The 14,456-nt window shown below is 39.6% G+C and overlaps 1 protein-coding gene across 1 annotated transcript in view; it reads right to left on the minus strand.

Moving 5' to 3' along the window:
• ASNS (asparagine synthetase (glutamine-hydrolyzing)) overlaps positions 1–14,456 on the minus strand; it is an 18,950-nt gene that overhangs the window by 1,334 nt on the left and 3,160 nt on the right. Inside the window, exons 2-9 of the mRNA XM_006779248.2 lie at positions 12,588–12,859; positions 7,860–8,097; positions 4,708–4,893; positions 4,352–4,453; positions 3,785–3,912; positions 2,332–2,458; positions 1,142–1,248; positions 589–689 (exon numbers count right to left, since the gene is read on the minus strand). Of these exons, the coding sequence (XP_006779311.2) occupies positions 589–689; positions 1,142–1,248; positions 2,332–2,458; positions 3,785–3,912; positions 4,352–4,453; positions 4,708–4,893; positions 7,860–8,097; positions 12,588–12,836 (1,238 nt within the window). The 5' untranslated portion in view covers positions 12,837–12,859. The remainder of the gene's footprint in view (positions 1–588; positions 690–1,141; positions 1,249–2,331; positions 2,459–3,784; positions 3,913–4,351; positions 4,454–4,707; positions 4,894–7,859; positions 8,098–12,587; positions 12,860–14,456) is intronic.

Genomic DNA, 14,456 nt, shown 5'->3' on the forward strand with positions numbered 1-14,456 from the left:
TTACCTCCTGCATGCACCCCAACAGGAGATCGAACCCGCAACCTAGGTATGTGCCCTGACTGGGAATCGAACCTGAAACCTTTTGGTGTACAGAATGATGCTCCAACCAACTGAGCCAACCAAACAGGAAAAAGTGAAAACTTTAGCCAACAGAAATGATGCCACAGAAACCTGGTTTTATAATCTTATCAAACCTCTCGCATCTTCTTTTACCTACACAGGATCATCACAGCGTCAAGCAGGCAGGTGCTCAGCAGCTGTGACAAGGAGGTGTAGAATTTTTACTTCCCTTCAAGACTTAAAAAGAGCTGCAACTGCCTTCCCTTACAGTTGTTCAGATATGAGCGAAATGTTATGCTGTGAAGGTGGAAACTTGGTCTAGAACCACCTGTGAAAGTCTTCTCACATTCCCACAGCAGCACTTTGAATTTAGCCTAATTTCTTTGGGGCTAAGAGACAAGCTTCATTTTCTCTATAAAAGTCATACTCGACAACATATAACCAATTGGAAAGAAAAAGAAAGTCGGCCACTGCACTTTCGGTGCTTGAGGTTAATTTTTACCATCGCCTCTCAAAACACTGAGTTACCCGTGGGCAGCAGTGGTTCGATCTGCGCGGAGGACATCGAACAGGTAGAGCTCCTTCAGCAGCCTCTCGCTCTCCTCCTGGGCCTGTTCCGGGGAAGGAGCCTAGCGTACCAACAAAAGCCGACAGTCAAATACACAGACAGATGTGCTTTGCGCAAATAAAAGTTTTTGCTTCTCACTCTTACACATACTCCAACTCTAAAGGTGGTTAAGGCAAAAAGCCACAGAGTTTAGGGAAGGGAGGGATGCTGTATAAAATATGTCTTCCCTCACACCAAAGAACACTGTGCAATAATCATAATATCACAGGGGATTAAGGGGCATGATTCCCATGCTTAAAGAATAGAGATTATCGACATTATTAAGACTTCTTTCTCCCTCCAAGAAAACACAAAGCAGACAGTCTCAGATTTTCTCATATACCTCCCAAGGTACTCAGAAGTGTTACTGCTATACTAAAAATAGTGAAAAAAATCATACCCCCCCCTTTTTTTTTTCATTTTTCATGCTTTTCTTAATCTAAAACCAATATCCTTCAACTTCTGAATGCTTACCTTGTGAAAATATATGTAACCCTGCGTAAGTTCATCTGAGCCTTCTCCAGAGAAGATCACTACACTATCTGTGTTCTTCCGAATGTACTTGGAAATTAAGTACATACCTTAAAGAAGAGACAGAAATTACTATCAATGTCGACATAACTCTTCACCAAAAATGTCTTTTATTTTTAAATGGTTTTTGGAAACAACTACAAGTTTTGTTCTTAGATTAGACTCTTATCATTTTTGTATGGTGATACTGGTATGAAACATATGAAATTTAAGATATTTGCATCATTGTCCAGTTTAGCAAAATTTTAAGGTGGACATTCTTGGTCTAAAAGCATTAACATTTTAAAACCTATATATGAAATTGTGGAATGGTTTTGGGCTATTGCACTGCAAAAGCACAAGTTTTAGATTAAGTATACAAAAAATAGTAAGAGAGTTAAGGCTTTGGTAGTTTGGTTTTAATTTTTTTTTAATACTATCCATCCACCAATTTTCACATACAGTTAAAGATACTACATAAGTTATTAAAAGATGCCCATTGGTTCCTGCTCCACATCCCTGTAAACCAGTATTTGTTCTTAACGCTTCCCTAGGCAGACTTTTTAGACATTTTTACTAATTGCTTCTGCCCCAATGAAATATTAACACCAGATATACTATATATATAGTATATATACTCAGAGTCTTATCAGATTCTGAGTCTCTTAAAAGAGGCATATCTAAGCCAGTACATATTAGAGGCTCAACAACATTGGATCAGTCTGATATTGGAATGTATCCACCAGATAAAACTAGTATTGCCTGTTACTGATTGATAAGTTGTATGATAATTTATCAGAATATATCTAAAATGAGTACTTCTTACAGAAAATTAGTTACCACCCAGACCTATTTCCCTATATAGCCCAAGAAATATTATACAGAGAAATTGGGGGAAGAGGTTGCAGAACATATATATCTACTTTTTAGAGAAATATCAACAGTGATACTATAAATGTGGAAGTTTAACTACATATTTGTTGTCCCTCTCACTCCAAGAAATTCAGGGAATTCTTAAATGATCTTGTCTTAGATAATTGGTGACTATTTACATTTATTCTGGAGTATGCTTTTTAAACTGTTGCTTGAAATAATATTCTTACAACTTATAGTTTTTCAGAATTAAAAGCGTTTTTTGATATAAAATACCTTACCCACTGAAGCGCGAACTGTTGTAATGTCATAAGTTTCCAAGGAAAATATGACTTCATCCAGGGCCTGAATACCTTCCTCAGAGTTAAAGAGGACTTCATGGTGTTCACTCCCAATATGATTTGCCACCTGATTATATAAAGAAATGCCCACACACTTGTAATTTAAAGAAAAGAACTGCCCTTGGAAATGAAACTTGACTCTATTTCACGATGTTTTATGAACTAACAATAGTGGAAAACTAGGCAGAATAAGGGGAAATGGTTCAGTAGGCCCCTACAATATGGGGACATGATTCTCCAGGCCACCACATAGAAGTCCCACCTAGTCAAGTTCCCTTGCCTTCCCCCAGTCCCTCCCCTCCACTCAACCACCAAGAGGTAGAACTCCCATCAGCCTTTCACTGCAAGACTTCAACCTAACAGTAAGAGGCTTCCATTTAGCATACTACCCCACCCCCAAAACACACATCTACTTTACCGAACCTACCTCATCTCTCTCTAGTCCAGCACGGTCTTGCTCTAACCTTGGCCATCTTTCCACCCTCCTGCAATGCCTCATTTTATACCTGGGATGTTATGCCTAAATGCAATGGCCCCTCCCCTTATTCTATTTTCTTTGGCTATTTTGGATTCTTTCATCATTAATCAACTTGCTTTGGGACTGCTCTCTAGCTCTTTATCATCATTCTATGTCAGTTTTTCCAGATTAGGAATGAAGTCTCCTGCACACTGAATGTGTACTACATCACCTTTTCCCATAGTCCTAAACATACTGCTTCATAAAAACAAACAAAAAACTCAAGCCCTGGCTAGTGTTGCTTAATTGGTTGGGTGTCATATCATGCACCAAAAGATTGCTAGTTTGATTCCCAGTCACGGCACATGCCCAGATTGTAGGTTCAATCCCCAGTAGGGGGCTTGCAGGAGGCAGCCAATCAATATTCTGTTCTCACATCAATGTTTCTCTCTCTCTCTCTCTCTCTCCCTCCCCTTTCCTCTTTCTAAGAATCAATTTTTTAAAATCTTTAAAAAATAAAATAACAGCTAACATTCACCAAGTACTTACTACATGCTAGGCTCTACCCTGTGCACTTTTTGTGAATTATATAATTTTCACCTCAAAACTATTCTGTAGTAGATACTATTACTTCCTCATAAGTGAGGAACCGCAAGGTGGAGCTAGGATTTGAAATGAGCCATCAGGCTCCTAAGGCCGAAGGCCTAACCACTTTCGAAATGAGAATGACTGTCATAGGGTTTTTATGAGAACTGCATTGACCACAGTAGATAAAAGTACCTAGAATACAGTGTACAACATAGTTGAAACCAGCATTTCATTACATTTTAACACAGTTCATGTTAAAACAATTACCAGAGTCAATATAGCAGAAATACAGAATCATCATTACTGGCTTTATTTTCATTCTAGTAACAGGCAGAGATGGTGTCTTACCTTTCTGGCAGCTAGTAAATCAGGACTGTCTTCCATGCCAATTGCGAATGTCTGGAAAGGGTACTGGACTTGGGCTTCCTTTAGCTGCCTCATCAGGGTGGCAGCAACCAAACTGGAATCCAAGCCCCCTATGAGCAAGATGACAGGTGTACTGGTCATGTGCCGTGCACAGACTGGGACAGATGACCTGCGTTCGTATTAAGCACCAAGACTGGAGTATTATCATTTTAAATCCCCAACTTTTATAAACTGAAAGTCAACTTTAATAAGAGAAAAATCTAACATAGCCAGTGATCATGGTAACGGCATTTGAATGGGTTCAACAATCACTACACACAACTCTAAAAAATGTTTATTGCCCAACAATAATTATAGTGTAACTTTAAGTTGCTAAATTACCATAAATATGAAATGCAGCTTAGAGAAAACTGTTTCATCCTATAATGGAGAAAAGATTAAGTCATAAAGTAAATATTTTATGGGCAAAACCTCAGGGATAGCTACAAATCCTTTAACTTAAACAAATACATCATAAATATAACTAATTGTTTTTTTAACAGTCTTCACCTGATAGAAGACAGCCAATCCTTCTGTCTGTCATCAAACGTTTCCTAATGGCATTGTCAAAAAGAACGCGGAGGTTGCTCTTCACGGTTTCTATCTCAAAACCTGTGAACATATAAAGTAGGTGAAACAGCGCCAGACACGCTCGGGCTGAGTTACTTGCTGCGAAGAGGGACAGAATCATCGACATCTATCCTCACTGCATTTGCTCAACAGTGGAGTTTGTCAGATCCCACTGTGCCACCTCCAAATTAAATAGGAAACAGATCATCAATAGGAAATCATTCCAATAATGCGTGACTCTAATCCTCCTTTGGGAGAGAGGTGGGGAATGGGTAAGTGGGCGTTTGCTTTATTACCTGGGGATAGCTTTTCCACGCTGTCATAGAGGGCGTGTACAGGCTCATCTCTGCAGTGATGATATTTGACCATTTCCACTGATGCAACTTTGCCATTTGGCTTTAAATCCAAAACCTCATAGTGTCCTGGGAGAAAAGGCTCCACTTTTAAAAAAGGAGCTGTGGAGTGCTTCAAGTTAACAAGACCTACGAATTCAAAAAGATAACTTTATTGGAATTAGGACACTTCACAGTAACTTTCATGATCAGTTAATATCCTTTAAAATCCTATTTGTTTTCCCTTTTTAGTACAAATGCATGTCCATTGCAGGTAAGTCATTCTAAAAGCAATGAGAAAGAAAAACTGTTGCAATACCCTAGCTGAGATCATTCGGTCTGGAAAAGGGCAGTGTTATGAAGGATGTAAAATGTGAGTCAAGAATTTCAAGGGGTGCCCTGACCAGTTTGGCTCAGTGGCTAGAGCGTCGGCCTATGGACTGAAGAGTCCCAGGTTCGATCTGGTCAAGGGCATGTACCTTGGTTGCAGGCACATCCCCAGTAGGGAGTGTGCAGGAGGCACCTGATGGATGTTTCTCTCTCATTGATGTTTCTAACTCTCTATCCCTCTCCCTTCCTCTCTGTAAAAAATCAATAAAATATATTTTTAAAAAAAGAATTTCAAGGGGTAAATTGAATTTAAGGTTATAACTCTATATCATATCAGGTTATTAGGCCCAAAGGAGACACAGGGGAGGTCTGCTTTTCCCTGTGTTCTCCCTACAGGAGTTTCCTAATAGTGCTTAACAGGTATACTTCTGGGCCATTTGAAATGCCTGAAAATAGATCAATTCAGATATCTCTTAGTACCCACACTGTGACTGGTATTCTAAGGACCCATTTATTGGTCTCATTATCCTTGCTTCAGCCAATATTAAATCTAGAAAATAAATGAGAAAGGACTTGAAATTAAGCAAAAAGAGACATGCAGGTAGACCAGATTTTAGGATGCTACCACTGTCTAGGTAAGAGATAAAAGATGAATGTTGCCCTGGCTGGTGTGGCTCAAAGGTTAGAACATTGACCCTAAGACCAACGGGTCTTGGGTTCGATTTCTGGTCAAAGGTACGTACTTCGGTTGCAGGTTCCCCAGCCCCGGTGGGGGTGCATGCAGGAGGTAACCAATCAATGTGTCTCTCTCATGTTGATGTTTCTGTCTCTCTCTCCCCCTCTTCCCTCCCTTCCATTCTCTCCTGAAATCAATGGGAAAAAATATCCTCATTTTTGCATATTGATCATGTATTCTGTAACCTTGATGAACATAATGGAAGGAATATACAGGATGGGGCAAAAATAAGTTTACAGTTGTTCATATGGAAAATAATATAATAATTAATAAAGAATAATACAAGAATAAACTGTTTCATGTACTCATAACTGTAAACCTACTTTAGCCCCACACTGTATGGGAACTCTACTTTCTGTCCAATTTTCTTGAAATGTAAAAATGCTCTAAAAAGCAGTCTGTTAATTTTTTAAAATATTAAAAAATCAAATGATCCTCGGCAGGAAAAAAGGATCAAAGAACTAAACACACATTTCTCTAACGAAGATATACAAATGGCACACAGACAAGAAAAGATGCCGACATCCCTGTCCACAGGAGAATGCAAATCGAAAGGACAATGAAGTAGTACTTCCTATGAAGCAGGATGGCTAGAATCAGAAAGTTAGGGAAAAAGTCTGTGAGGATGTGGAGAAACCGAAACCCTCATATACTGCTGATGGAGATATAAAATGGCACAGCCACTTTGGAAAACAGTCTGGCAATTCCTCCAACAATTAAACACAGAGTTACCACATGACCCAGCAAGCCCACCCTAGGGATATGCCCAAGAGAAATGAAAACATACGTCCACACAAAAACTTGCACACAAATGTTTATAGTAGCATTATTCAAAATAGCCAAAAGGGAGAAACAACCCACATGTCTACCCACTGAAAAAAGGATAAACAAAATGTGGTATATCTATGTAACAGAATATCTTTTGGCCATAAAAAGTAAAAAAAAAAAGTAAGTACAATACATGCTACAAGACAGACAAATCTTGAAAACATTATGCAAGTGAAAGAAGCCCATCACAAAAGACCACATGACATGATCCTGTTTATATGAAATGTCCTAAATAGGAAAATCCAGAGAGGTTCAACAATTGATGGATATAGAGGGATGGGGAGTGACAATTAAAGAGCACAGGGTTTCTTTTTTACGTGATGAAAAATTTCCTAAAATTCACAGGAGTTTAAGTAGCAGATATCTGTGAATATACTAAAAACCGCTGGATTATATACTTTAAATAGGTGAATTGTAAGGTATGTGAATTATCAATAAAGCTGTTTTTAGAATGCTAAATAAATATTTGCTATAGCTATGGCTTGGTTCCACAGTACAACAACCGCAGGACCAAACCTAATATTATAATACCAGAGGCCCAGTGCACGCATTCGTGCACCAGTGGGGTCCCTTGGCGTGGCCTGCGGGGACTGGGCCGAAACCAGCAGTCCAATGCCACCTGCTTCTCCTGCTCCTGCCTGCTGTTCCCGCTCATCTTGGCCCCGCTGAGCCTGCCACAGGCTTGTGACCAGTCAGTCCCGATCAGGAGAGGCTCGCACCTCTGCAGCTGCACTCGCCAGCTGTGAACCCTGTGTCTGGCGCCCATCGGTCAGCTGAGCAGCACTCCCGCTGTGGGAGCCCATTGACCACCAGGGAGCAGTTCCTGCATTGAGCGTCTGCCCCCTGAAGGTCAGTGTGCGTCATAGTGACCGGTAGACCAGTCATTTGGTCGTTTAGGCTTTTATATATGTAGATAGATGATAGAGGTAAACTTGCCAAGACATATGGGATCAAACTATATGGAAAGCATATCAGCACAACAAAAATTAAATGAATTTACTACATAGATTTATACTTCAAGGATTACGGAATTTAAGTGCTAAACAGAGAATCCAACTACTTGGTTTAAAAAACACAAAGCCAGAGGGTCTGTGACTTATTTAGTCAATTGTAAAATTCTGGATTGTCCCCTATGGGAGTTGCAAATATGACCTGGGGGGGGGGGGGGGACAATAAAAGCCAGGATAATAATGAAAATCTGTAGAAAAAAACATATCATTACCTTTAGCTTCTGAACACACAGCCAAAAATCCATCTTCTGTCATGGCTCTAAACAACGGTCTGACTCCATAGGTATCTCTGCCCAGGAACACCTTCTTATTCGCTGTATCCAGTAAAATAAACGCAAATACCCCATCCAACAGACTAGCAGTTTGCTCAATTCCTCCTTTGTTATAAAGATGAAGGATTATCTCACCATCCACTTTGGTTTGATATTCAAATGCAAAATGGTGTTGCAGCTTAAGGAAGCAATAGCAAAATTAAAGTGTTAGAATCCTTGCATTCTCTAATAATTTTATTTATTTATTTATTTACTAGAGGCCCAGTGCATGAAATTCATATGTGGGTATGGCCTGGCCTGACCTGCGATCAGGGCCATCTTCCCCGGCTGCCCACAGCCGGCCCCAGCACCTGCTGCTACCCACCCCTGGTTCCCCATTCGCCATTGGGCAATCGGAGCCTGTGGGCCGGGCCGAGGAAAAGAATTAAGTGGTGGTCAATGTGCCTCATAGTGACTGGTCAAGCAGTCGTTCTGGTCATTCTGCCGTTAGGGTCAGTTTGCATATTACCCTTTTATTATATAGGATTTTTTCTTTAGTGATTAAGGTTTTACATATGTGTCCTTATCCCCCATTGCCTCCTCTCCCCTCTCTCATGCCCTCACCCCCCTGGTGTCTTTGTCCATTGGTTAGGCTTATATGCATGCATAGAAGTTCTTTGGTTGATCTCACTAATAATGTTTTATTGCCAATTTCTTTCAATATTTCTACGCTCAATAATCATTTCATGCACTTGAGTGGTTTAGAAAAATCATGGCATTCCGTGAAAACTTTAGTTGCATTCTCATAAACAGAATGCAGAGATAATGCACCAGAGCAGCAACGTGTGGAGGTATGGAGGGGGCGGGCAAAAGTAGGTTTATCATTGTTTGTATGGAAAATAATACAATGATTAATACATAATAATACAAGAACAAACTCTGTTTCAAATACAACTGCAAACCCACTTTTGCCCACCCATGTAAGTTGAGCAAATGGGTTGCCCAGTTGCCGTGACCTTAAAAATGTATCTTCTACTACTGTGAAATTTTGGTTTCCTAATGTACTGTTGACTGAGTTTCTTCTAGGTCAGCCTAAAAGACCCACCTATGAAAATAGAAAGCAAAAGCACAAACATATTTGGCACTATTCCCCGGCAAATAAATGATTCCGTCACAATAATAGAGACACGTGGTCTAAAACAAAGCTGCAGGTCCCTGGGGAGGACATCCAGTCTCCCCTCTGCAGTGGAAGTGCAGGAACCTCTCACAGATGGACAGAATGACAGTGGAGCTGATCAGAGCACATGATCCAAAGGAGCAGCAAAGGGACTGTCGCTATCACCGCAGTCAGGAAGTTTAAGTTATGCTCCCAAACCCTGTGGATCTCCATCATCACTGGCAAACCATACTTAATTCATCATTTGTGGCTGGGAGAGAAAAAGGTTCCTATAAAATCAGGTGGAAATTCTAGATAAGTTTAAACATTTAAAACACGTTTTTAATTTTCAAAAAGTAAGTCTACCCTGGCTGGTGTGGCTTGGTGGTTAAGCGTCGACCTGTGAACCAGGAGCACGGTCAGGGCACATGCTCAGGTTGCAGGCTCGATCCCCAGTGTGAAGTGTACAGGAGGTAGTTTTTCAATGATTCTCTCTCATCACTGATGTTTCTATGTCTCTCTCCCTTCCTCTCTGAAATCAATAAAAATATATATATATTTTTAAAATTTACATGTTTGTATACATACGGCCTATGAAACATGCTTCATAATTTCACTCACTTTATAAACTTGTGGACCTTCTGTCTCTAAGCCCTCACAGAATACAGCCCAAAAATGGGGGTTGGCCGCCTCCAGTGTCTACAGAGCCACCTCCTGGTTGCCTCTCCCTGCTCTAAGAGACCATCAGAGATGATCTGTCACTGGCAGGTGAGGTGTGGGAACGGTCTTCTGCTGACCCTTCTGGACTTAAGTACCTGAGGGATAAGTGACCCTAAAGTATCCAATGATTTTAGCAAGCAGCAGCTTCCCAAACCTTCCCTCCACTACCATGTCATCACTGCTCTTGGGCGTAAACTTTGCAGGTAATTTATGGGTTAATAATTCACAGGTACCACCTCCTGCTCTGCTGAGAGAGAAGTTCCCATATCTTGCTACCATCTGGAAATCACAGTGCCCTTGGACTTGGCTGCAAGGCCCTGCCGTTCCCTGCAGGGAGAGGGCCTTTACTCAGATTCCTCCTCTCCTTGCCTTATTCTCCCTCCACTCCCCATACAGCTCAGGCTGCATTTTAGTGGTAGTAGTAAATTTTATTTTCATCAACAACAGAAGGGCTTTGGAGCTACTGTTGCAGAATACTTTACAAGAGCCTAAAATGTCCATTCTTTTTTTTTTAAATGTCCATTCTTTAGACAGATTTCTACTCACACTGCATTACCACAGATGACAGACAGAAGCAATGGAATCTCTCTGCTTTTGACAATACAATATACTTTGCTGATTTACAATATTTATAGAATATTTAATTTACAATATTTATAGAAATATTTTAAAAATATTTAACTTTTTATAACTATTAACAAAACACACAAAAGAAGCAATGCTGTTCAAGTAAAGAAGGAATTTCCTGTCTTGTTTAAGGTGAAAGTCAGGCTAATAGAACCATAATACTACCTAGCACTCTTGTGTATTTGGTACTAATCTGGCTTAGTAAGAACGAAGTTTTAATAGCTCCCCTCCTGGACTCCACTAGCATGAAACTCCATTCTTACCTTCCCTGTTCACATTTTGTCTTCAAACACCTAGACAAATGATGCCCGATGTATATATACTAGGCCCTTAATAAATGTGAAAAGCATTTGATGAATAACTATAAAAACTTTTCAAATGAGAAGTCTGTAATGGAGTGTTCCTATAAGCAGACAACAAACAATGGCAAAAGCTACGGTTTAGAGATAAAAACTAAAAGTCCAAAGGGTGGTTAGGATATAAAACCCTACCCATGAATAGGTGTGTATCAAGAAGGCTCAAAAAATACCCAGAGATATGAACCTTGAATGAAATCTGGCTCAAAACCAATAAACAAACTAACAATAAAAAAAACCCAGCCATAAATATATTCCTGGGAAACTTGGGGAAATATGAACTAGATATTAGAAGGTATTATGGATTCTTAGTTTTTTGTTTTTTTAAAAAATATATTTTCTTGATTTTTTACAGAGAGGAAGGGAGAGGGATAGAGAGTTAGAAACATCGATGAGAGAGAAACATCGATCAGCTGCTTCCTGCACACTCCCTACTGGGTATGTGCCTGCAACCAAGGTACATGCCCTTGACCGGAATCAAACCTGGGACCCTTCAGTCCGCAGGCTGATGCTCTATCCACTGAGCCAAACAGGTTAGGGCTGGATTCTTAGTTTTAATAACAGTATTGGTATTAGGTTGGAGAATGTCCTTATTCTTAAGAGATATATTCTTGCATTTTAGAAGTCATAGTATGTGTAATATACTCTAAATACAACAAAAAATAAATGTGTATGTGTATAAATATAGGGAAACAGAGATAAAGCAAATATGGCAAAACATTACCAGTTATTCAATTGGTTTTCATTGTTCTGTTCCTTTTAAAATTAAAAGTTGGAAAGAAGGATGACAAAAAACCCTGCAAATTTTAGATTTAAATTTTCTTATGAAACATTAGCCAAATAATTCCACACTGGAAGGTTCTTAGTAAGTTTACCGTAGCTTCCTCAGGTCAGAATTTCCATTCCCTCACCCATTCTCATCCTAAGAGTAAACTTTTACCAGATTATAAAGCTGTTCCAATTTTAATGCTGCTAAAAGTCCTACTTCTTGCATTTAATTGCATCTGGCCACCTTTCTGTCCTTTGTTCTGATTAAGTGGAAGAATGCAGTCACCATAAATATCTTAAGGACAACATTATAGAAAAACTACAAATATGATCACCTCCAAACTATTAAATCTCAAATCTGTGCTCTTAGAATAATATTCCAACTCCATACTATACCAAGTCCTACTTGATCTGGTCCTGCCTGCCTTACCAACCCTAATTTGTTTTCTTAAGACAATCTGAGGACTGCTTCCCGCCTCAGGGCTTCTACACCTGCCAGTCCCTCTACAGGAAATGCTCTTCCCAGTGCTGGCGGATGCTTGTCCATTGCCTCTCAGTTCCAGTGTCAATTTCTCAAGAGACCCCCTATGACTACCCTTCCCAAAACTGGATCTCCCATATCCACCAGCTCCATATTCACGTTGTCAGGATGATGTTATATGTACAATGACTTTTTTTGTCTGCTCCCTAAATAGAATAAGCTCCTTACAGTGCAGACCTACCTCTCTTATTTACTACTGAATCCCAGCACCTAACACCGAGCCTAGCACAGGCTCTAATCAACCTTTAAATTCATGATGGGGGGTGGGGGGAGGACACTAAGAGTTAAAGAATCTGAATTGTAATTCCCATTTTATCTTTCATCTTTTTTTGTGTGACCAAGTCGCTTCACCCTTTTGCTCATCAGTGCCCTGTCTATATAACTGGAACAAAAAGAGATCATGAACATGGAAAGTGCTCTGAAAAGTAAAAACCATTTTATAAGATATGTAAAAATGATTATACCCAATGGGCTCTAAGGCTTAATCACATCAAGATATCCTCTGGTTTCATTTTGTTTACCTTCCGGTGGTTGTAGATTTCTCCGTTGTAACATAGCCACAAATAAGGATATTTCTTTACTCGAATTGGCTGCATTCCAAACAGCTGGTCAACCACCGCCAACCGGTGAAATCCAAAGCAGCAGTTGGTATATCCGTTGACATTCTCAAAGCGAAATGCATCCGGACCCCTGTGTGCAATCTTCATCGCACTCAGGCACTGAACAGAAAGGCAGTCATCGCTGCCAAAGAGGGCCCAAATGCCACACATGGTGCAGTGAAGCGACGTGTTCTCTCTGGAGGGAAAAGCAGACCCATTTAAGACTCAGTATCCGATCCGAGTTTGTATTAAGTCTTGATTCCAAAAACTTGCATAAACCATTTCAAAGACTGAAATATAAACTATCTTATCTACTGCATAGGATGGCAGGCCAACAGGAGTAGAAAATAACTTAATTTACTTACAAGTATTCAGGAAAGATGGATGGCCTTTTTGTCCAGCCAGCTATAGCGGCTTAGCACCCGAAGCCTGCATCTCTCTCACCTTGGGATTTGGTCGGCTAGAGCTGGCAGTGTTCAGGCCACATTCTATTCTGCATGCGAGGTTCACTCCCAAAATACAGATGACATGTAGGCTGTCTTCTGCCCAGAGGCCCCACCCTACTCTCTCCAGCCCAGAATCTCAAAAGCCCTCAAAAGTCCATGAGACTCTCTAGATTACTACAGTATCCTCAGGGGTCTCCTAGACAATTAAATGTACTCTCTTTACCTGTACTAACCGCACAAAGATAGCGGGTAGAATGGAAGATGATACATGCTGCTAAAGTATAATATGAAGATATACAGCTGTTATAAGCGTTTCACAACTTCTAGTTTACCACTAAGTGATTTATTCAAATGTGATAAAAGAAATTATAAAGAGAAAAGGAAAGCAATATTATCTGATACAGATATTCTGGCTTTATAACAACAACAAAAATTACATTGGCAGAAATACACAATGTTCACCAACAAATTGCCCTAAAGGATGTTCTCAAATATTTTTGTCTCAAAGCTGCTCTGGTCAGTAAAAGAGCAGAGTAGATGGGCCACAGACAGTGATGACATCTCTGAAAAACAGCTGGGTTCATCCCGTAGGCCAATAAGCAAATAGATAATTCCTACAAATGTTAATTATCCGGCAATTTCAAATTTTCAACTGTGAAATAAAGGGCTGTTTTATTTGGATGCTGCCAGCTCAAAACAGTTATTTTATCAAAATAGTAATTTGGAAATGACTGATTTTTTAAAAATGTACATTTGCAGCAAATGCCTAGATAATTTGGGACAAAGATCATAAAGAAAAAATATATACTTATGTTATATCAATCATTTTGAGCAATCTTCTAAGGGTATTTCATTGGTACCTAAATTTGGCCTCTTAATGAGACTAGAACAAATTAATTGATTATGGTATTAACACAAGCAACTGGGAAATACAGTATATGTCTTATGCCAGTCCCTTCCACACTGGGCCAAATACCCAACAATGTGATTAAGTGGGAAAATTCACTAAGATTTAAGTATGAATATTGATAATTCACCTACTTTTCACTCCATATATACATACATACACACACACACACACACACACACAATGGAATGTTACTAAGCCATAAAAAAAGTTTGTCATCTACAACAAATTATATGGACCTTGAGGTTATAATGCTAAGTGAAATAATTCAAAAGAAGATAAATACTATGTGATTTAACTTATACATGGAATCTAAAAAATAAAACAAAAACTCATAGATATAGAGAACAACAAATCAGTGACTACCAAAGGAGAAGGGGGTTGGAGGATTGGCAAAAGGTGCATAGGGGGTCAGTTGTGTGGCAATGGATACTAACT

This window comes from Myotis davidii, unplaced genomic scaffold, assembly GCF_000327345.1.
Source record: "Myotis davidii unplaced genomic scaffold, ASM32734v1 scaffold187, whole genome shotgun sequence".
NCBI classification, from domain to species: domain Eukaryota; kingdom Metazoa; phylum Chordata; class Mammalia; order Chiroptera; family Vespertilionidae; genus Myotis; species Myotis davidii.